General features: G+C 36.4%; 2 protein-coding genes across 2 annotated transcripts; both read right to left on the bottom strand.

Annotated features, from left to right (window-relative positions):
- Positions 1-2,805: 2,805 nt before the first annotated feature.
- On the bottom strand, positions 2,806-5,029 carry LOC142855755 (taste receptor type 2 member 140-like). Its single transcript, XM_075982167.1, has 2 exons — positions 4,128-5,029; positions 2,806-3,061 (listed from the first exon to the last, which is right to left on the bottom strand). Exons 1-2 carry the CDS (start codon positions 5,027-5,029, stop codon positions 2,806-2,808), a joined length of 1,158 nt encoding a protein of 385 aa, XP_075838282.1.
- Positions 5,030-12,363: 7,334 nt separating this feature from the next.
- LOC142855754 (taste receptor type 2 member 140-like) lies at positions 12,364-13,206 on the bottom strand. The gene has a single exon (XM_075982166.1). It carries the CDS (start codon positions 13,204-13,206, stop codon positions 12,364-12,366), a length of 843 nt encoding a protein of 280 aa, XP_075838281.1.
- Positions 13,207-25,225: the final 12,019 nt, after the last annotated feature.

The raw sequence follows: 25,225 nt of genomic DNA, 5'->3' as shown, positions 1-25,225 counted from the left end.
CATCTGCTCCTGAAAACAGCAAGCTACAAAGAGAGGATGATGGGCATTGAAGAGACTCCTTGGAGTTGGTTGACCACTTGGCAAGAAACTGCTTTTGCCTGGACTGTTTTATAAACTGGACATGCAGGACCCACAGAGAACTGACTGTTGAACTTGCCTAAAGGTAAGATGGTCTTTTGGGTTTTTGTCAGATGTTCTGTAGGTTATAAAAGTAAGTGACTGGCAAACTGACAATACAGGTGTAAGTGTCTTTGAAAGTTCTGCTTCATGAAAAAGTCTGCTAGATACTATGGGTCTGTAGGCTGAAGATGGATGCCCAAATGGTGGAGAAGAACTTTGGGTGACTTTCCAAGCGGCAAGATGTGTCTGTCAATTCTAGAGTTTTGGAAGTTGCTTGCAATGCACTTCCTGTTTACTTAGGTAATATTATATCCTTCTGGAGTCTTTGATGGAGTTGAAGAAAAGGTAGTTATGGTTTTCCTTAGTTATGATAAAAGAAAATAGATATGAATATTGAAACTGTATTTCTTGCTTGACAACTGTTTTGTTATATGTGATTTTACTATATTAAAGTGAAAGCCTTCCTTTTTGCTTAAAGAGAAAAGGGGAAATGGTGTGGGATGTCCTTCTGTCTATGTGTTGCTTTTATTGGTTAGTGAATAAAAAACTGCGTTGAGCCTATGGCAAGGGAAGAACAGAACTAGGCTGGAAAAGCAAGGCTGTATGCTGGGAGAGAGAGGGCAGAGTCAGAGAGACACCATGTAGACCTGCCAGAGACAGACACCAGAACTTTCTCCAGTAAGCCACAGCCATGTGGCAACACACAAATTAATATAAACTGTTTAAATTAATATGTAAGAGTCGCCCAATAAGAAGCTAATGCTAATGGACCAAGCAGTGATTTCATTAATACAGTTTCTGTGAGAATATTTTGGGTCTAAGTGGCCAGGAACCAACAAGCAGCTCTTCTTGCAATAGACATTCTACATTAGGTTAATTGTGGTGAGGAATCTCACACTTACTGTGAGTCACAACATCCATGAATTGAGTTCCTGACCTAGAAAATGAGAAAGCCATCAGAGCAGCAGCATTTATCTCTGCTTTCTGACTCCAGAAATAACATGACCATTTTCCTGAATGTCCTGTTGTCATGCCTTCCCAGCCATGATTAGATGTACCCTCAAACTGTCAGTGAAAGCCTCCTTATTTCTTCCTTAAATTTATTGTCAGGTATTTAGTCACAAAAACAAGAAAAATGAGCAAGACAGATACTGACATATCAAACATCCTACCTTAGCTTTCTGTACAAATTAAATAGTTATTAAGTATCACAGAAAAAAAATCAGGCTTAAATTAAGCATAAAGACTTCCCATTATTTTCTGTGTTTTTCCATCAGATTTTAAGTATTGCTGTCAGCAGCTTCTTCTCCCTGATACTTGACCTGAAATTAAGGGAGGGCCTCCCTCTGTAGAGATTATTGCTATAATTAACTTCAAGGAAAATTAGCTTTCTATACATGAAAGACAGCAACTCAACACTGTGAGTGTAAAAATGACCTACAAATTAATAACATAATATCTTTCTTTAGTTGATGCCTATTTCTCAATCAAATTTGAAATCATTTGTTTCTCATAAAATTATCTCTAAAAACATACAGAAAATAATCTCAAAATTTTTTTAATTTATAAGTTTCAAAAGCTTCATTTAAGGTAAAATCTAGGTCAAACATCAACACAACAGTCTGAAGGGATATTTTTGTATCAAAATAAAGATTGAAGAAAAAATCTTATATTTTCTGAAAATTCTCAGTGGTCTCTTACTAAGAGTCACACTGGACTGACCACAGAGCATGTGACCACTCATCCATGTTAATCTCTCTAAACTTCCTTCCCTTCTTTAACTCAAATAATTTTAAATAATTCCCTTATTCGATTAAGTTTGTGTATGTTTGCCTACAATTCTATACTAAAATCATACAAGTAAAAAAACATTTATGTTAATTAAATGTGAGTCACTTCTACATTAGTCTAAATTTTCATGCCTATAGGAAAATTCAGGTGCATAAACATAAAATGTTACAACCAAATTCCTGCTGAGATGTTTGACAAAAACATTACCATAGGCACATTTGGCATTGATAAGCATAAAAAGTAAAATGTATTATAATATGTATGTAAGAATTAAATAGAAAATAATTCCCAGTGATAAACATGTTTCAAGAATTCTTGATTAACCAGTTTAATAATATACATAGGAAACTTGGGATAAACTGTAAGCATTTTTAATTTTTAATTGCAGTCTCTTTCTCTCTCTCTCTCTCTCTCTCTCTCTCTCTCTCTCTGTGTGTGTGTGTGTGTGTGTGTGTGTGTGTGTGTGTGTGTACAGCTAGCAACTCTACTGATAAATAAGTATAAAGTTGACTTAAAAATGTAGGAATCAATTCCATCCCCAGAAACAATTAATAGTGGACAAAAATATTTAAAATGTAAAAATGCTTACTCACTGGATAAGAATTCCTTCCTAAGTTTTCTAAATTGTTCTTACATCTAAAAAATGAATTAAGTATATCTTATGTGAGTCTATATTTTGTTATTATATTATTATACTTATTATATATATTATAATATTATATATTATTATATTTATATTATATATTATTATACTTTATTACATGACATTTTTAGAGAATAGAGATCATTCATATACTGACAAAATTAGAGGCTTCCTTTTTAAGTGCCTCACTTGATTGCATATACATAATATCTAACTTGTTATTCATTGATCACTTTAAAATCTTTACAAGTTTAATGACTGATAAAAAAATAGTTTTTAAAAATGCTGCAAGATCCCCTGCGGTTCCCAAGAGGTGGCTCGTCCCAGGTGGGCTGGTTGCAAGCAGTGGATCCCTGTCCAGAAGAGCTGCCAGTCCGGGCATGCAGCGCTGGGCTGATCCTGGCTCCCAGCGAAGTCCCCAGAAGGTGCAGTATCCCAGCGAAGTCCCCAGAAGGTGCAGTATCCCAGCGAAGTCCCCAGAAGGTGCAGTATCCCAGCAGCGAGTGGCTGAGCAGGCATGTGGGTGGGAGACACGTGGGCAGACACATTGTATGGAATAGAATTGAATATTTATTACTTAAAGGAGGGGGGGAAAGGAGAGAGAGAGGGAGAGAGAAAAGGAAGAGTGAAGAGAGAGACAGAGAAGGGCCCGAGAGAGAGAGGCACACCTGCCAAGAGGGGACAGACAGAATCTAAGATGGCGGGGGAGGGCAGGGGTCACTGGGAGTGGGCATGGCTTGTCTCAAGAGATGAAAACCATAACAATAGTGATGCCAGTTCTTATATGTAAATGATTCAAATATACATAAACATTTTTAAAACAATAAACATGCATGCATCTTGTCTGTAGATCTGTCTTATGTCTGAATAGTTCTTGATCTACACAAAATCTTCTAAATCTCTAAAAATATAGCTATCTGAATAATTTTGAAAGTGTAAATGTTTATAAAAAGACTTCCTTATATTATATCCCAAGCCCATAGTGGACTCTATTCCCTTTGTTGCTCCTGACAACAGATGTGAGGATTGCCCTCTGCAGGCTGTCTTTCTCTTCTTACAGCTCTTACAAGAGCTCAGTTTGCCCCATCTCATGGGAATAGTCCTTTAATAACACCCTAAAAGATGTGCAGGACAAACAAGTAACAACTGTTAATCACAAACTAATATTCTTAGAAAACTCCTTTTTCCAGAATTGTCATTCTGTTTTACCTACTTAGCCAGAAATCCAAAAAAGTATAATGTTCCTGTCTTCTTAGTTAGATGGTGTCAGCTAATCACAGATCCACACTTGCATGGTATAATGTGTTCCCCATTTATGATTTTCTGAGAAGGAACAAAATTAACCCTGTTCTCATGAGATAGATATTGCCCATGTTTTGGCTCTTTCTTATGGTATCTGCCATCTTATCTGTATTTGTATCTGTATTTCTAATAAACCCTTTGCCTGAATGAGGATCTCCACCCTGGTCATCCCTAAATTGTAACAACTATGAACGGATTTTTTTCTAGAGTATAGAAGCTTATTCCCAATATGTTTCATAGAAAAGAGCATTTTGTATGTTTGAGCCTGCACCTCATCCACAATGGCACAGAAAGCAAGGACTGACTCAGTTTCCTGTTCTCTAGGATCAGGACACATGAATGGATTGAGGGGAAAGCAATTCCCATTATCTGTAAAAACAAAACTATGTGACTTCTATGCTTAAAGTCAGCATTCCAGCATAGTGAAAGATGAGACAGAAAGAAAATCATATACAGTAACAGGAAGGTGACCACAGTGTGCAAGGCCTTTATGTGGGCTGTGGTGCTGACATCTCTGGAGCCTTTGGTGTTGTGTTGCATGTTCTTCAGATGTCTCCACAGGGAGAAGATGAGCAGGAGAAACAATGTCAGAGATGCAGTGAATGGAGTGAATGTGAACATAGTGTTGACAAGTAAAACAAGTCTAGAAAATTCAGCCAAGTTACCTGTGATAGTACTGTAGGACACATTTGCTTCATGTCCATCAATCCAGACATCAATATGTGTGTCTATGATTAAAATGTTTAAAACCAGGATGAGTAAAGATATAAACAATGTCACTAATATTACCTTTTTTACTCTCCACTTCAAATAAAGAAAAATATAGCTTGAAAAATTAGCTATTTTGAGAAAATAAAAGATGCTGAGACATGTAGCAAACCAGATGCTGAAATGATTGGTCACTGTCCAGAAAATTTTGATAATTCTCATCACTTTTCCAGGCATCATCAAAGTCGTGTAGATGGATGAAACCAATAAATGTACAATTAATGACCAGATCAGAAAGATTCTGGAAATGGCCAGAGCAGTGAGGATCTGATCCACCGAAGAGATCTTTCTTTTCTTGACCCAGTCCAGGATGTTCACCAGTGCCATGAATACATTTCCTAAGTTTCCTATTATGAATTCGACACTTAAAATAAATGTTAATGTGACATGCAGAATATAACTCATTGTTACTAGAAGGATGCTTTAGTTCGTGGTACACTGATGAAGATGTCTTCTAAAACACTATGAAATTCTTGAACTCTCGTAGCGTTCACTATCATGTGCCCCTATACACAGTGCCAATCAAATATCGATTCACTACTGATTTGGTCCATAATTTTCTGCAGAAAATTTTAGAACCTCCAAGTCAGTTAGGTTAGAGTCTATCCAGATATTATGTGCCTTACACATAGCACGTCTTTTTGTAGATATGGAAGAAACACTGAATTTTCATGTGCTGTCATAAAAACAAAGATATACTTACATGCATTGGTTTTTACTAGTTTTTCTTTATAAATATTTTAGTCTAGATAATGGCTTTCTAGACAAGTAACATTAAAGAATTGTAATTCATAGCCATTAACCAAATTGAGACTGATATATAGAAGAAAAACTTATTAAATATATCAAAGTAATGTTTGTCCAGGTAACTACAAATGCTTCCCAAAGTTCTTATAGCAAGGTATCAGAGTTGCCTATAAGTCTCATAGATATTATTGTCCCTCAGATATTCTGTATTAAGAAAAATAATCATCTTATTTTTTTCAGGGTCATGCATACAAACACACAATGCTACTCAAAAGAAGAGAAACATTCAAATGTCATTGGCTCATCATTTTAATAAATCTGTTTTAAGATTAGTGTTTGCAGGCATATTGTGATGATTATACTGCTATAGTTGTCAAGATGTTGTATAAAATAGTTTCCAAGTATAACTGATGTAATAAAAATATAAATTTTCTCAAATGTCATTCTTTCATCTCTGTATATGAGCAAATCTAGAGAGTGTCCTATCACGCTCTCAAAAACAGAATTTCAATGAATATATATACAAACCAAGGATCTTTCCTAATCTCTGTATCTCCCTTTGTTAGTACATTTACTACAGTTAGCACCTAGGACCTTCAGATAGAATCATTTCTCTCTACTTTGGACCAGTATCTCCTCCATTGCCAACATCACAAGCTTCAAGGATTATACATGACCTATATAAGCAGGAAATGAAGCAAATAGTGCTATTTTATTGTGTTTTAATAAACAAAGATCAGAGAAGCAAAGCAGCCAACCCCCAGAGAGCTCTTATTCCTACAGATTTTCAGACTGAAAAGAGAACAAGTTCCTGTCTCATTCAACCTTATATTCCTCTCTAGTATTGGGATGAAAGGCATGCACCACCTCCCAGCCTCTATGACAAACTAGTGTGGCTGCTGGTATTAAAGGTGTGTTCTACTACTGCCTGGCCTGTATAGCTAACTAGTGTGGCTGCCTTTGCACTCTTTAGGAAAGTTTTATTTATTAAAAAAATAAAATATCAATATATTTACCATTTTGTCTAGGTTTTAAAAAGAAGGCTATAACTAATAAAAGAAAAACTGTATACAATTAGTACAATAACTGTATACAATATATACAGGTAATAAGTATATCAACAATGTCTAATCCTTTACTATTTGACAAATTCAGAGAAAATACTCCATATCTAATCTATCTTTTTGAGTCCAAAATCTTCTACCTAATTTACTTTCTATTATAAACATCCAAAACTATCTTTTGATATCTCTCAGTCTTATCCCTTTTACACTTCTTCAGTGAATATCTTTTCTGAGTATCATAGACAAGGAAAACTATAACTATCTATCCTTTAACTACCTCAGAGACCTGAGAAGGAAATAATACTAACTGATGAAGCAAGAAGTGCAAGCAACAGACTTCCAAAGAATGTGAGTAATGACAGAAACAACTGAATGCCTGGGCAGTCACCCAAAGCTCCTCTGCAACTTTAGAGAATCCATCTTCATGATAAAGACCTATAATATTCAACAGACTTTTCTATTGAGCAGGACTTTTGGAGGACTGTCCCACCTTGACTAGACAAGTTTTGTCAGTCATTCTCTTTTGTGTCCTGCTTATCCAATTAGGACAACACACTGTTGGCAGTCAAGGCAAGGGCATTTTCTTGCCCAGTAACTTGCTTTGGCCACAAAGAAAATAAACTTTATATGGAGTTTCTTCAATGTGTATTATCTTCTCTGAAATAATTGGTGCTGCCGAGAGCAAACTTGTCTCATTGACATAAAAATAGAACCTTTGTTAATAAAGCATCTTACATATCATATTCTGTAGATCTCGGAAGTGTTTGAAGACAATCTGTCTATTTAAAATGTATCCATTTGACCTTGAAAACATACTTAATATGACTCTACAAGTTCAATTGTAATACATGATTAATTGCTAAACTGCATTTCCTTATTATCTTAAATACTTGGTAATAATAACTTACAAGGGCTAGAAATTTGCATTGCTTTGTTACATGAGCTGTATAGATACAATGCCTTGATGAGATTAGAAATGTATGTACAATATGCTTTAATAAAATTAATCTCAAATTTATATCAATGTACAATTTTTATGCAATATACAAAAGTACAATCCAACACAGAATAGTGAAAACTAGTACTTGCTTTTAAAAAATATATTCATTAATCTATTATTTAATCTTATCATATCTCTATCCTCCTTTTTTCTTTTCATAATAGATTCAATAATCTATCCTTCTATCCCATCAAAGCATGGCAATAAAACTCTTCAAGAGCTAAGGATAATCAAATAATTAATAACTAAAAGCCAATAAAAAGAACCAGGAAGACAGAAAAACAGGTGTCAAAGGCTACAGTAAAATCGCTGTGGTGGTGCACAATGGTAAACTTAGCCTAGCTGTGAAGAGATGGATATAGGAGGATAACTACCCCCAAAAACCATGAGAGATAAATAAAACACTGTTTAAAACAAACCCTTTATAGAGATTACAGGCAAGGCATGAGGTATCCCATTGTGGAGACTGGATCAAAACCTCAGTAACCTGGAGTAAATGTCCAACAATTACAGAACAGCTATACTAAGAAGATAAAAGATAACATGCTTAAATATGTAAAAAATTTTGGGGGAAGTTGCTAAGAATAGAAGAGTGAGCATACCAACATTGCAGACACAGGAGGATTCCTGACATGGCTCCTTCACACAACAAAAGAGAAAGGAGACAAAGAGAAATACAAAACACTCCAGGGGTGGGGCAGTGTGGAGAGGAGGCTGGGTTCCTCTGAAAATGCAAGGTTTTTAAAAGTAACAGAAGTATTCACCAGGAGAGAATAACACATACCACCCGAATGGGCACCCCTGAGCTCCTCCTCTGTATCTTCTGCTCTGTACAAGAAACACTTTCACCTGAAGAACAAGCAGTTGCTAGGATAGCCAGACTTATCCAGACAAGATGAGACTAGCAACGGAAAGACTTCCCACATATTTTATCTTTAGAGCAACATGATAAAGCATTGTCTCAGAAAGTAGGAATATATCAGTTGGGAGAATAGAGAGTATAAGGGGCAGTTGGAAGAAATGGAGAGAGCTGAATATGATCAAAATGCATTGTATTAAACGTTGAAAGATCTACCAAATAAACTTAAAGATGCCATGCCGCTCCTCTCCAGGACAGAGGTGATGAATCTCTGGCCAAAGATGGACGTAGGCTAGAATCCTTCCCGGTAAGCTACTGCCTCTTGATGCTACACAGATTACTAAATATGGGTTAAGCAAGATATGAGAGTTAGCCAGTTAGAGGCTAGAGCTAATGGGACAAGCAGTGTTTAAAAGAATACCGTTTCCGTGTTGTTATTTCGGGGCATAAACTAGCTGGGCAGCCAGGAGCTGGGCGACAGGAACGCAGCCCGCAGCTCCTTCTACACCTGATTACTTGTTTCTCTATCAAAGCACATTGTATCAAACTTTCAAAAAACTACCAAATGAATATAAAGAATTGTGATGACTTGTTTCTATATCCATAGATCATAGCATATTTTAAGCCCCATCAGAGAAACTTCTTCTTACGGTACTTGACAATTAAAATAGAGACTCTCACCTGCTCATATGTACAGAAAAAAAGACTGGGGCCTTCTCATCTCTAAAATGAGCACTCATGAACACCCCTCCCCTCAAAGCTTAGAGATTTTCATGGAAGAGGACAAGAAAAGACTATGAGAGAAGGAAAGAAAGGGTAATAGCATGAAACCTCGTTGTCTTTTGTTTGATAAATAGGGCAGTTGAACATGTGAACAACATGTAAAAACCTGAACAAGCTCAATCTAGACAAAACCCCAACATAGAGAGAGGAAGGCAACACAAAACCCTACTTCTAACTGAGAAACTACAGGTTTTGATAGCTGTGGGAGAAGAATCAGTAGAATCAATGAGTCAACCACACACTGGGGAAGCCCCATCTCAAGAATAGTGCAGCAACAAAAAGTAGACTCTATGAAATGAAAAGAACTCGAAGTTTGGGTGTGAAGCAAGAGGAGGCAACAGTTATGGGAGCAGAGGAAGGAGTGAGATAATATGTTCAAAGTACATTGTATGAAATTTTCAAAGAATTAATAAAAATATTCTTACATAAAAGAATCAAAGAAAAGACAAAACAAACTCCTACATATCAGAAGAGTAAATTCTTAATTTTTCTTTATAGGTAAGAAAATGCAAGATTTGAGATCTTAGCCGCTTTGAACAAATACACCAAATGGTACAAGGATCACTTCCACCAGGAGCTTTAAGGACACCCTTCTTCACATGATCATTATTTGAACCCAGATGAATTACAATTGAATGCAGTGTGTTAACTTTACCTAAGGAAACAATTCTGGAGACAGTTCAAGGAGTAATAATCCTATCACCAGGGATATCTTTTATCCCAGTAATACCCAAGCTATTTTCAATGCTACAAAGACATTGGCAGATTTCCCAAAACCAAATGCTCACACAAACTGGATAAAAAATATGCTCAGTATTAACTAAGCTGGTGTTACTGTTTATGATTAATAATCTTCCCAAAAAAGTTTAGCAATACTGTTTTTGGGTGGACAATAAAGTCTTATATCCATTTTGCTCATTTTTTATTTACCTTTGAGAATTTAGTATATTTGCATCATTTCTGCATCCTTTTCTTCCATCTGAACTCTCCCATATACTTCTCCTTGCTATCTTTCAAAGTCATCACCTATTTTTCATAATTTTTGTTACACACACACACACAAACCTTTCAGTCTGAATGACTTTCTAGTGACTTTTACTTTCTGTAGACCATGTTAAGGAGGAATACAACATTAACCAAGATTAATGCTTAGTTTAATGCTAGTTTCATAGAAAAAAAAACCTGCTATCCCAAAACAACTCTAACCATTCATTGTATGCCCTCAGCACAGGCCCCAAATTTAACTCTGGTCCTGAAGGTAAATCTGAATTCTCATTTACTAGCATGCAAATGAAGGCATACTCTCTTTCACTGTTTTGCAAGCATTTTCCTTTGTCTAGCAAATGGAGCTCATGAAGTATGAGTATTATGCAGCAAAGCTTTAAAAGTTTTGAAGTTGCGAAGATTTATTATTTTTTTCAGTCCTCAGGTGATATCATGAATGGTTCTTCAACATCAGGATTTTGATTCAGCAGATAAATTGGATTCATGTAATAGAGCTTTTTCTTTCTACGGTGTCTTGTTGTCTATAGGATCTCTTCGGAAAATTCCTTTTCTTTACAATTATCTCCTGGTAATTAATGTCTTAGAGCTTCATTATATTCAGTCAAGAAGCAAACACACACATACACACAGACACAGACACACACAGACACCAATCCAAGGCTGAGAATAAGACACCATTCAAGAAATCATTGCTGTGATCACTGAGATAGAATTCCATTGTCTAGATATAGCAGTATATCTAGTGTGTTGATGAAGTGAAAACTACTAATCCACAGGAATCTTGCTAGAAGTGTTCTGTATAACTTATCGGCAGTGGTGCTAAAAAAAAGCCTGCTGAATGCTGTGTTCTGTTGATTCCTAGTATCTTAGCAGCCATATTAGAAGAAAACTGGATAGGCTTTCATCTTAGAATTGAAAATGTGAGATTTCTCTGAGATTTGTTTTTTAGTGAAAATTGTACTGTGTAATTCCATTTTTATTGCCCTGTGGATTGTATTGTGTTTGAAATGTTACCATTACATGATTTGCACTTTATCTTTTATTAATATTTACTATATTTTCACCAAGAAATCTATAATTTGACTCTTATCTAGTTTTTTATTTATTGAACTACATCTTTGACTTTTAGCATTTCATATTCATAGGTTCCATGATGTGGGAGGTCCTTCTGTCTGTGTGTTGCTTTTATTGGTTAATGAATAAAGAAGTGGCTTGGCCTATAGCATGGGAGGAAAAGGGCAAGGCTTGGCCTATAGCATGGGAGGAAAAGGGCAGAGTCCGAGAGATGCCATGGAGTTGTGGCCAAAACTTGCTGGTAAGCCACTGCCATGTGGTGATAGACGAATTAATAGAGATGGGTTAAATTAATGTGTAAGTGATAACCAAGAAGCTAGAACTAATGGGCCAAGCAGTGATTTAATTATACAGTTTATTTGTGATTATTTTGGGTCTAAGCTAGCCGGATTGCAAGGAAGAACTAACGGGTCCATCTCTAAATATTTATTCAACTGCAGACACTTTACAAATCAGAGCATTTCTCTCAGCACTGAATATATGCATACTTTCTTTTCTTACTATTTCCTAAGCGATAGAATAACAAATAACTAATCACTGCACAATTTTCCTGTTTCCCAATTCAGCCCTTTATCCGCTTCTCAATAAGAGAATTTGTACATACAATATTCAAATATAGATTGAAATTTTCAAGTGTCAATGAGCCATGTATAAGTACTATAACATCCTCCTTAAAGTAGCTGCCTATTATACATGTTCACATTTTATAACATGTCTATCCCCATCAAATTGTCTCTGAAAGACATACAGAAAATAAACTCAACATTTTTCCAACAAGTAGCTAAATGAATAAACAAGGTTAAAAGAGGAAAATATGAGAAAACAAACCTAGTAATATGAAGGGTTTCCTTCTGAAGAATCAATAATTCTTACAACAGATTTAACATCATTGGACACCTGCCACATGAATAAATATATACATAAATATTACATTTAACATCAATCATTTAAAAATGACAACGTATCTAATTATAGATAGAAAATTTAATTTAGCCAATATTATGTGTTCATATATTTATTTAGTCCATATTCATTTATATCATTGTAGAACAATACAGATATTTCCATATTTTCTACCAATGCTGTAACAGTTAGGGTAGTCCTAATCTACACAAAGTTTGGCCAAATTCACATTACTACAAGTAAAGTACAAAAATAATTTATTAAGAATTAATATACCTCTAAAATACAAAAGACGATCTACATATTAGGAAACTGGGGGCTTCACATCACTGAGCCTACACCTCAGCCACCACACCATGGAAATAAATGCCTGTCTAAGTTTAGTGTTTCCCAGGATCAAGACATATGAGTGGCCAGAAGGGAAAGCAACTCCAATAGTCCAGAAAAGCAGAGAAACTGAATTTTTCTGCTTATATATAATGTTACAAAACTGCAAAAGAAGAGACAGAGAAAAAACGGCATACAGTAACAGGAAGGTGACCACCATCTGCAGAGCCCTTATGTGGGCCGCAGTGCTGACATCTCTGGATCCTTTGGCATTGTACCGCATGCTCTTCAGATGTCGCCAAAGGGAGAAGATGAGCAGGAGAAACACGGTCAGGGTCACAGTGAAGGGGATGAGTGTGAACATAGTGTTGGTGAGTAAAACGAGCCTATGAACTTGAGAATAATTACTTGAGATAACACTGAAGGATGCATTTGTTTCAATGCTGTAAATGAAAATATCAGTGTGTGTGTTTATGACTAAAATGTTTAAAAACAAGAAGAGCAGAGATGCCAACAGTGTCCCTGAAACTATTTTTTTAACTCTCCACTTTAGATGAAGGAAAATAGAGTTTGAAAAACTGGCTATCTTGAGAAAATAGAAGATGCTGAGACAAGTAGCAAGCCAGATACTGAAATGATTGGTTGCTGTCCAGGAAATACAAATTTGTTTCACAATTCTTCTAGTTATTCTTATGGCTGGAAGCCGTTCAGATACAAATAAGCTTGCAGTTAATGAAAAGAGCAAAAAAATTCTGGAAATTGCCAGAGTAGTCAAGATCTGATCTGTGAAAGATATCTTTCTCCTCTTTACCCAGTCCATAATGTTCACTAGCACTGTGAATGCATTGCCTAAATTTCCCAGTAGTAATTCCACATTTAAAGTAGTTAATAATATGTAATGTAGGACACCATTCATTGTTTCCAAGACAATGTTCCAAATCCCACTATAGTGCTAAATATTTCTTAATACAGTCTTCTGATGTAAGTCTAGATGATTCTTGAGATTTTATGACATGCTAATTTTAATGAACTCATTGTACAATGTCAAATAAACATCAAAATTTATTGATGAAGTGGTTTATAGAGTTCTTCACAAAAATCTTACACTTTTCTAGAAAGCCCAGCTGAGGTTCCTTCAGATGCTTCATACAATACACACAGTGGACCAGAGTCCTCCATGGTTGATGTTGAAGAAAACATAATTCTCATGTACTGTCATCAAAACAAATAAATTCATTTACATTGTTTGACTTTTTGCATATTACATTGTAACGATTTGATTCCTGACAAGGAAAAATTATATAATTCTAACTCACATAAAAGTCAAAGTATCTTGAATTCTATTTAACATAATAATCCCTTTAAATATTTCAAAATGAAGCTACTTAGGCATCGATACATACTTTCCAAACTTCTTTCTACAAGCAAACAATTACCTAATAGTCTTATATAGAGAGTAATTCTTCAAATATCTTGGGCTGAGAAGATTAATAATTTTATGTTTTATAAGGTCATATATGCATTCATACACATGCATATAATAATATATGCTAGTTTATTTATATGCATTATTGACATTGTAATCCCTTTCATTTCAGAGTTAAGTAATTCAGGTATAACATTTACTTAAAATTTATTGTGCATTTCACTTATGATTGTTAGGAGCTGGTATAAAATTGGTTTCATTTTTAATTCCTACAGTAGTAATGTAAATATTCTAAAGAGTTGTGACTATCTTATTCAAACATGTAAATAAATATGGAATAATTCCTATTCTATTACAAAGCAGACAATAAGTTTATATGAGTTTATTTGCACAACAAGTATGCTTTTCATTATCCATATCTCCTACCTTTGTTAATGCATCTGATTCCTTCACCAGTACGAGTCTTAGGCACTATTCATTTCTCTCCAGTTTTCACTGACATTTGCTCCTGTAATGACACTGTAGGCATCTATGCATATAAAGAACAGTAAATAGCCCAGGCAAGCCAAGAAATGGAGCAAAGGATCAGAATATTTTTTTAGACCTAATGAATAGTCGAAGAATCAATAACACAAATGTGAAGTATCAAAATAAGACATCAGAAAAACATGTGTTTAAAACTTTACTAACTTGGCCTAGTGGTGCACACTGGTATATGTGGCTCAGCACTGAAGAAAACTGGGCTAGTTGGTGAGACCCAGTATAAGCATAACACTGACAAAAATGTTATATTGAAGGAAAAGCTATAGGTTATTGCATGTGAAAGATGGATTATAATTGTAAATTGGAGCAATAGTGAGCAAAGAAAGTGACAAAATTTCTAGAAAAGTAACATTAACGTACCTGACGACAGAAAGGTCCTCATGGAATTCCTCTTTCCCCATAACAAAAAAGTCAGAAGATGACAAAGAAAAATGCAAAACACATTAAGGGAAGGGTGGGGCTGTGTGGAGAAAATGCTAGTACAATAGCTTCAAGGCCTTTAGGAAAAGTGACAAAGCTTGTATGCATGGGAGGCAGTAACGCCAACCCAGGATCTTCCCTGAGCCCCTCTTCTCCACCTACTGCTCTGTACAGGAAACATTTGAGGTTCTACTAGAATAGCTGTAGCTGCTGGACTCTGTAGGCCAGTTGCTTTGTTCAGATTCAAAACTGCAACGCTATTAATAGTGACAAGATTGCTGTGAAAGTCTCTGACACAGTTGTAGGAAAAGAGCCCAAACTTCTACTGAATTGATGGAAGACACTCCTTTAAGAGTGGAGTAACCCATATTCAAGAGACAAAGCAGCAAAGACAGAGCCACAGAACAAGCATAGGCTTCCATCCCAGTGCAGGTCACTCAGCAAGGTGTAAGTCATGTGCTTATAAATTCAGTCACAGGCAGAGTGGCACAGTCCATTAATATTTTAATCATGAATCTATGTGAGACCTCAGATATCTTGTTTTCTATTTTCTTTGTGAATATCTTATGTCATCAAGATATCCTGACATTTTGAACTATAATGGAACGTTGTGAGCATTAGGTTTAATTTTCTAATTGGCCATCCAGGTACTGGATGGTGGCAGGGAAAATATCCAGTGAATTAAATATTTTGTTCCTTGCCTGCTATGAACTTACAATATGCATGCTTGAAAAGAGTTTAGAAATATTAAGAGGAAATAAAACACACAAAAGTAACAATTGAGAAAGTTTGCTGTCAGGCCTTCAATGTAGCTCAGTGGAAAAATGCTTTTTAGTCATGTACGAGACCCTGGGTTAAATCAACAACCATAAAAATAAAAAAAATAAGGAAAGGAATCTTCTTAACTTGATTTTATAATGTTAAATGGTTTTTGCATATAAAATAACTATTAAGAAAAGTAATGGTAGTAACATTATCCACAGTTGAAAAGTATATGAGATTTTATTAAAATCTTTTACATGGTTTTCAAAAACTACCAGATTGTCACAAATGCCATCTACTTTGGTGTTTCAGCTTGCTGCAGTTAATACTTCTTGCATTTTAATAATATATTAACATTTAACTTAAAATTGTACAATAAATAGCCAGGCTTTGTTCTGAGAAATGTTTCTGTTTGTGTAAGTTTGCAACCTCAAAGTGAACCAAATGAAAACAGAACCAAACACTTCATACTACACACATATTTCATAATGTGTTTAATTGTTGACCTTTTATAGCCTTCAAATCATTCACTCATTAATTCATCCATTTATTAATTATGTAAAATAATTTGACAAATCTTTTGCTTTCATTTTGGGGTAATAAGAATAAGCAGAATTGACATGATTTTCCCTCCCAGAATGCTTTTTATGTATTTGAGGAGATTGATGATGAACATGGTTAATTATGCTACTGAAATGAACTCCCTTTACTTTTACATAATAATGATAAGATTTTATAGCACCTCAATTTTAAAGAAAATGAGCTCAATTTGCTGGTCCTTCATGTGAACTTTGATGCTGCAATCTTATCATCCTCTGTGGAGAGCCCCATCTTCCTCGTCATCTTGCACAGAAAGAAGATTAATTCCAGAGCACAGAGCAGAGGTGTAGTGCAAAGTGTGAAGTGTCCACAGTAAGGGCAGTCCCATGTCAGTGTGAGGTAAGTGTGAAGTGTCTACACTAAGGGCAGTCACATGTGAAAAGCAGTTGTGTCCTTCATCTTGGTTTTTGCAGTCAAATTGCTTTTATAGTCACTCAACAGAGCAGTCTCTTCTATGTTTACACCATAAACATCACAATCAAAACTTGTGCACAGAGATGTATGTGCAGTATATACACTCATATGTGATAGTGTAAACACCCCGCTCCACAAGACAAAGACCATAGAGGATGTCAGGTGTTTTCATGTATCACTCTGTCCCATTTCCTTAACGTAGGGTATCTCACTGAGCCTGGAGCAGAGATGGTGGCCAGAAAGCCTCAGGGATCCTCCAGTCACCACTTCCTATGCCCCACAGCACTGGTGTTACAGACATACACCATCATGCCCTGCTTCTTATGAGTTCTGTGGATTTGAACTTAGATCCCCATGGTTGTGAAGATTCTCTTACAAACTAAGTCATCTTCTCTGCCTCCCCTTCAATATATCTACTTTATATATGCCCTTAATTGTGGGTGTAGTCAGTTATTCTTTACAATTCCATGACCAATGTCAAGCAAACAGCACCACAGTGTGTTAGTTTGTGATCTCAATCCTCTCTTTTTCAAAACAGTAAATTCTTAAAACCGCTCAAATTAACTCTTGTTCATATACTCTGTGTCCCTCCTGTAGACCAAAGGAATTCATAGTTGACTTTGAATTGAAGCTGCATTCTTGTTTGCTAGCATGCAAATAAGGACATACTCTGTTACAACATCTGTAAACACTTTAATTTCTCCATTATTTGCGTTAAACAACTTTAGTTTTCTGTTAATAAAATGTTATATTTAATAAGTATATTATTCAGAGTGTTTTCTTGGAATCCCAGGAAACTAATACTCTTTAAAGAGCTAGTACTATGCATAGCTTTGTTTAAAACTGTGCACTTGTTACAGAGGCACACATACATACCTCATAGGAGAATTAATAAAATCCTGGCAAACACAATCCAAGAACACATTAAAAATATTATCCATTATGATCAAATAGGCTTTATCCCAGAGATGCAGAGCTGGTTCAACTTGCAAAAATCTATCAATGTAATCCATTATATAAATAAACTGAAAGAAAAAATATGATCATTTCATTAGATGTGGAAAAAGCATTTGACAAAATTCAACACCCTTTTATGATAAAGGTTTTAGAAAGGTTAGGGATACAAGGATCATATCTAAATATAATAAAAGCAATATATAGCAAGCCAACAGCTAATATCAAATTAAATGGAGAGAAACCCAAAGCCATTCCACTAAATTCAGGAACAAGACAAGGCTGTCAACTCTTACCATATCTCTTCAACATAGTGCTTGAAATTCTAGCAATAGCAAGAAGACAACTTCAGAAGATCAAGAGGATTCAAATCGTAAAGGAAGAAGTCAAACTTTTGTTATTTGCAGATGATAGGACAGTGTACATTAGTGATGCCCAAACCTCTACCAAAGAACTCCTACAGCTGATAAATAACTTCAGTGAAGTGGCAGGCTACAAGATCAACTCAAAAAAATCAGTAGCCCTCCAATACCCAAAGGATAGAGAAGCAGAGAGGGAATTCAGAGAAACTTCACCTTTTACGATAGCCAGTAATAGCATAAAGTACCTTGGGATAACTCAAACCAAGGAAGTGAAAGATCTATTTGACAAGAACTTTAAGGCATTGACTAAAGAAATTGAAGAGGACACCAGAAAATGAAGAGACCTCTCATGCTCTTGGATAGGTAGCATCAACAAAGTAAAAATGGCAATCTATAAATTCAAAGCAATCCCCATTAAAATCCCTACCATTCAGAGAATCATTAGATTTTACTACAAAAGCCTGTATGCTACAAAACTGGAAAATGTAAAAGAAATGGACACTTTTTTAGATAAATACCATATACCAAAGTTAAACCGGGACCAGGTGAACAATCTAAATAGACCTGTTAGTCGGGAAGAATTAGAAGCTGTTATCAAAAACCTCCCAACCAAAAAAAGCCCAGGACCAGATGGTTTCAATGCGGAATTCTACCAGAACTTCCAAGAAGACCTAATACCTATACTCCTAAATGTATTTCACAATATAGAAACAGAAGAGTCATTGCCAAATTCCTTTTATGAAGCTACAGTCACTCTGATACCAAAACCACACAAAGACTCAATCAAGAAAGAGAATTACAGGCCAATCTCACTCATGAACATCGAAGGAAAAATCTTCAACAAAATACTGGCAAACCGTATCCAAGAACACATTAGAAAAATTTTCCATTATGATCTGGGCTTCATCCCAGAGATGCAGGGCTGGTTCAACATACGAAAATCTATCAATGTAATCCATCATATAAATAAACTGAAAGAAAAAAACCATATGATCATTTCATTAGATGCTGAAAAAGCTTTTGACAAAATTCAACATCCGTTTATGATAGAAGTCTTGGAGAAAATAAGGATACAAGGGTCATACCTAAATATAATAAAAGCTATTTACAGCAACCGACAGCTAACATCAAACTAAACAGAGAGAAACTCAAAGCCATCCCACTAAAATCAGGAACACGACAAGGATGTCTACTCTCTCCATACCTCTTCAATATAGTGCTTGAAGTTTTAGCAATAGCAATAAGGCAACATAAAAGGATCAAGGGAATTTGAATTGGAAAGGAAGAAGTTAAACTTTCATTATTTGCAGATTATATGATATTGTACATAAGTGACCCCAAATGCTCCACCAAAGAACTTTTACAGCTGATAAACACCTTTAGTAATGTGGCAGGATACATGATCAACTCCAAAAAATCAGTCACCCTCCTATACACAAAGGCTATGGAAACAGAGAGGGAAATCAGAGAAGCATCACCTTTCACGATAGCCACAAACAGCATAAAATATTGGGGTAACTCTAACCAAGGAAGTGAAATATCTATTTGACAAGAACTTTAAGTCATTGAAGAAAGAAATTGAAGAGGATACCAGAAAATGGAAGGATCTCCCTTGCTCTTGGATTGGGAGGATCAACATAGTAAAAATGGCAATTCTACCAAAGGCAATTTATAGATTCAATGCAATCCCCATCAAGGTCCCATCAAAATTCTTCACAGGTATTGAGAGGACAATAATCAACTTTATATGGAAAACAAAAAACCCAGGATAGCCAAAACAATCTTATACAATAAAGGAACTTCTGGAGGCATTACCATCCCTGACTTCAAACTCTATTACAGAGCTACAGTAATGAAAACAGTGTGGTATTGGCATAAAAACAGAGAAGTCGACAAATGGAATCATATAGAAGACCTGGATTTTAACCCACAAACCTATGAACACCTCATTTTCAATAAAGAGGCTAAAAGTATAAAATGGAAGAAAGAAAGCATCTTCAACAAATGGTGCTGGCACAACTGGATGTCAACCTGTAGAAGAATGAAAATAGACCCATATCTATCACCATGCACAAAACTCAAATCCAAGTGGATCAAAGACCTCAATATCAATCTGAACACACTGAACCTGATAGAAGAGAAAGTGGGAAGTACCCTACAACATATGGGCACAGGCGATCGCTTCCTAGGTATAACCCCAGCAGCATAGACATTAAAGGAAACATTGAATAAATGGGACCTACTAAAACTGAGAAGCTTCTGTAAAGCAAAGGACACTGTCACTAAGATAAAAAGGCAACCCACTGACTGGGAGAAGATCTTCACCAACCCCGCAACAGACAAAGGTCTGATCTCCAAAATATATAAAGAACTCAAGAAACTAGACTTTAAAATGCTAATACCCAATTAAAAAATGAGGCACTGATCTGAACAGAGAATTCTCAACAGAAGAACTTCAAATGGCCAAAAGACACTTAAGGTCATGCTCAACCTGCTTAGCGATCAGGGAAATGCAAATTAAAACAACTTTGAGATATCATCTTACACCTGTCAGAATGGCTAAAATCAAAAACACCAATGATAGCCTTTGCTGGAGAGGTTGTGGAGGAAGGGGTACCCTCATCCATTGCTGGTGGGAATGCAAACTTGTGCAACCACTCTGGAAAGCTGTGTGGCGGTTTCTCAGGAAATTCGAGATCAACCTACCCCTGGACCCAGCAATGCCACTGTTGGAAATATACCCAAGAGGTGCCTGATCATATGACAAGGGCATTTGTTCAACTATGTTCATAGCAGCATTATTTGTAATAGCCAGAACCTGGAAACCACCTAGATGTCCTTCAAAGGAAGAATGGATGAAGAAAGTGTGGAATATATACACATTAGAGTACTACTCAGCGGTAAAAAAAGAAGGACTTCTCGAATTTTGCGTGCAAATGGATGGAAATAGAAAACACTATCCTGAGTGAGGTAACCCAGACCCAAAAAGATGAACATGGGATGTACTCACTCATAATTGGTTTCTAGCCATAAATAAAGGTCAGTGAGTCTATAATTTGATATTATAAAGAAGCTAAATAAGAAAGTGAACCCAAAGAAAAACATATAGCTAATCCTCCTGGTTATGGGAAATAGACAAGATTGCCGGGCAAAAAATTGGGATCTTGACGGTGGGGTGGGAGGGGGGTAAGGGGAGATGGGGAGAGAAAAGTGAGAAGGGGAGGATGGGGGGAACTTGGAGAAATGGGATGATTGGGAAAAGGAAAGTTGGATAGGGGAGGGAAGCACATATCTTAATTAAGGGAGCCATCTTAGGGTTGGCAAGAGACTTGGACCTAGAGGGGCTCCCAGGTGCCCAGGGCGATGTCCCCAGTTAGTTCCTTGGGCAGCTGAGGATAGGGAACCTGAAATGACCCTATCCTATAGCCACACTAATGAATATCTTGCATATCACCATAGAACCTTCATCTGGCGATGAATGGAGATAGAGACAGAGACCCACACTGGAGCACCGGACTGAGCTCCCAATGTCCCAATGAGGAGCAGAAGGAGGGAGAACATGAGAAAAGAAGTCAGGACCACGAGGGGTGCACCCCACCCACTGAGACAGTGGAGCTGATCTATTGGGAGCTCACCAAGGCCAGCTGGACTGTGACTGAAAAAGCATGGGATAAAACCTGACTCTCTGAACATGGCGGACAATGAGGGCTGCTGAGAAGCCAAGGACAATGGCTCGGGGTTTTGATCCTACTTCATGTTCTGGCTTTGTGGGAGCCTAGCCAGTTTGGATGTTCACTTTCCTGGACATGGACTGAGGGGGGAGGACCTTGGACTTTCCACAGGGTAGGGAACCCTGACTGCTCTTTGGACTGGAGAGGGAGGGAGAGAGGAGTTGGGGGAGGGGGAGAAGGGTGGGAGGAGGGGGAGGGAAATGGGAGGCTGGGAGGAGGCAGAAATTTTTTTTCAATAAAAAAAAAGAAAAAAAATCCCTGCAAAATACTTCACAGTCCTTTAGAGAATTATTGTCCTATCATCTCAGATGTATTTCTCTTGTAGATAAATAAAATTCAAAGCACCTTTCATGCCCTTCAGGCTTTTCAGCCTTTTATCAATGTTTGTCAAAAACACTCCTCATGTGTAGAGTTTTCGTGACGTTACTGGTTTGGATTCATTGAGTTTTAAAGCAATTGACTTTTAAAATAATCCACAATTTAGAGGATTAAGGTTTAAACTTTTCCTATGATTTCATTATGTTCCTTGAACACCTATTTCAAGTAGAAACAAATGGAAGTACAATATTTCTAAGACCAGTTAGACAATATCAATTAATAGCAGAATCATTCCATCCTGGCCAAACACTTTCTCCATTCCCTCTCCCTCCTACAGATAGAAAATGTAACCTTAAAATTTAGAAAACCTGCTTTCCCTGGGAGGCTGGTAACTGACCTTTTCTGCACAGACTGTTGCCAAAAATATTTGCTTATTTCCCAACCGCGCTGCCCCAAATAATCACTCAGAAACTATATTAATAATAACAGTGTTTGGTCTATTAGCTCATTCTTCTTAAATTTTATCTTAAATTGAGCCATTTCTAGTAATCTGTGTATCATCACATTATTGTGGCCTATCAGTAATATTTTTTCCAGCTGCTGCCATCTGCCTCCTGTAGCAGCTACATGGCTTCTCTTTGACTCTGCCTGCTATCTCATCTTCTCTCTGCTTGGAATTTCTACCTTTCACTATTCTGCAATGCAATAGGCCCAGACAAATTCTTTATTAGCCAATGGTATTCACAGAATAGAGAGGGGAATCTGCTGTTGGACAATGGTCATGTACCCTGTAAAGACTTGTCACTTTTATTGCTTTAATGTAATGCTGATTGACCAATAACAAGGCTGTAAGTATAGATGGGGCATCAAGAACAAGAGAATTCTGGGAAGAGGAAAGTTTCAGTCTGCAATCATCAAACAGACACAGAGGAAGCAAGATGTGAATGCCTCGCTAAAAAAAAAGTACCAAGCCATGTGGCTAACATGAACAAGAATTATGGGTTAATGTATAATGTAAGAGCCAGTTAATAAGAAAGTTTGAGCTAATAGTTTAACCAGTTTATAGTTAATGTAGGCCTCTGTGTATTTCTTTGAGACTAAATAGCTATGGGACCAGACAGGAGAGAAATTTTTGTTAACAAATGGTGCCAAAATGGACACCTAAAACTCTAAAACTTAGGTACACATAAAACCTAAGAGGTCTTGAAAAGTAATTCTGGGCATAAAATAACAAAGTTAAACATGCCTTCTTGGTACTAGCATTTTCTCACGTGAGCTTTCTTTGCTAGAGTCAAACACATCTCATTTAAGAGAGGCTTCCTGACTCAGCTTTAGCTGTAAAATCCTTGCAGCACTTTTAAGTGTCCTGACCAGAAAACACTTAAATGGTGTTTATGAATGGCCTGCAGAATGCTTCTTGGAAATGCCAGGGACCTTGAAACTCCACAGAGTTGTGGCAATAAACATGAATCCTGCCAGCACCTTTGCCATGAATGTAGACTCTCAGAAAGCTAAGGAATGGAGTAGATTTAGTCATCAAGACCAAGGCTAACACAGACAAGAATTATGGATTAATGGATGATGCAAGAATTAGTTAATAAGAAAGCCTGAGCTAACAGACCAAGCAGTTTACAATTAATGTAGACCTCTGTGTGTTTCTTTGGGACTGAATAGCAGCGGGACTGGGTGGGACAGAAATTTCTGTCAACAGGAATCTCACATCAGCATTCTGTCATATTAACAACCCACTGCTCTCCTGACTCTTATAAACTCTTTTTCTGAAAAATGACCGTCTCCCACCCTGTCTCTCCATTCCTGATCATCTCTAAACTGTAACACTTATAAACTGAGTACTCCCTAGGAAGAAAATACATCTTAGGGAGTATATTGTTTCTCATTGAAGTGTACAAAACCTACACCTTAGCCCCAAAGCACAGAAAGGAAGACCTGATTAAGCTTCCTGTTCTTTAGAATTAGGACACAAGAATGGGCTGAGGGAAAAGCAAATCCCAGAACTAGTAAAAACAAAATTATTGACTTTTCTGCTTAAATTCACTGTTGTAAAATAGTAGGAAAAGCAACAGAAAGAAAGCAGTTTACAATAACAAGAAGTTGACCACCAATTTTAAGACTTTTATGTGAACTGAAATGTGACATTTCTGGAGTCTTTGGCAATGAGCTACTTGTCCTTAATATGTCTCCACAGAACAAGGTGAGCAGAAGGAAAATAATCAGGGCCATGGAGGAGTGAATGAGGGTGAACATAGTGTTGGTGAATAAAATAAGCCTAGAAAATTGGCCAGAGTTGCTTGAAATAGTCCTATAGTACATTTTATGCTTCATGTTCATCAATCCAGACATGAACACATCTGTTTATGACTAAAATACTCAAAGACAAGAGAAGCAGAGATTCCAGCAATGCAATCAAAACAGAGAAAATTATAACCAGAAAATGCAGAAAACAAGCATCTATGGGGTGACTAATGCCATTTGATACATCTACAATACAACCTTTACACCTAATGCTTCAAGAACATTGTGGAAATAGGAGCAGAAAGATTGTAAGATATACAACCAGGATATCTGCTGCATGATAATGTCTTTTATATATGATAGGAAAAGTTCCACTCATGAAATTTCAACAATATGATATTCTAAAAAATGACCCCAGTCAAGATGCCATTGTGAATGGGAAAAAAATCTCACAAACCACCACTATAGATCAAGAGCTATAGGCAATTAATGATTGCTGAGTGAGAAACAATCAGGCTTTCCTTTTCATAGTTTATCTAATTCCAAGTGGTCAACCCTAAATACATATACATGAAAATAACGCTAAATGTACTCATAATAATGTATTTATAAATTTAAATCTCTGTATATGTGTGACAATAATAACTAAACAATATGAGGCCATAATTTTGAGAGGGAGTTTGGGCCATGGAAAGAGGTGTAGGAAAGATGGTGAGGAAACCATTTAAATATTGCTCATATAAAATTCTCAAAAATGTAAAACTTGTTTTTAAAAAAAAAACTTTTATGACAAGTAGTAGGAGCATTCATCTTGACTTGCCACTCGATGAACTTGAATGAACTGCAGTTGGATACTCTAACGTTGCCTTCCCCAAAGCAAACTAATTTGAAAGCTACAGAGCAGTAAGATCTATCACCTGGGGGCATAAAATTTCTCCTGAAAAACAGCAGTTTTCTAACGACATAGAGATACTGGAAAATTTTCTTGAAGTAAATCCTTCAACCATTTTGATAGAAAGTATATCTATCCGGTGTTGGTCTTAAATCAGGAGAAAC

The sequence above is a fragment of the Microtus pennsylvanicus genome, chromosome 8 (genome assembly GCF_037038515.1).
Source record: "Microtus pennsylvanicus isolate mMicPen1 chromosome 8, mMicPen1.hap1, whole genome shotgun sequence".
NCBI classification, from domain to species: Eukaryota; Metazoa; Chordata; class Mammalia; order Rodentia; family Cricetidae; genus Microtus; species Microtus pennsylvanicus.
Note: the sequence above shows the minus strand (reverse complement) of the source record. Positions and strands in the feature narration are given on the sequence as shown.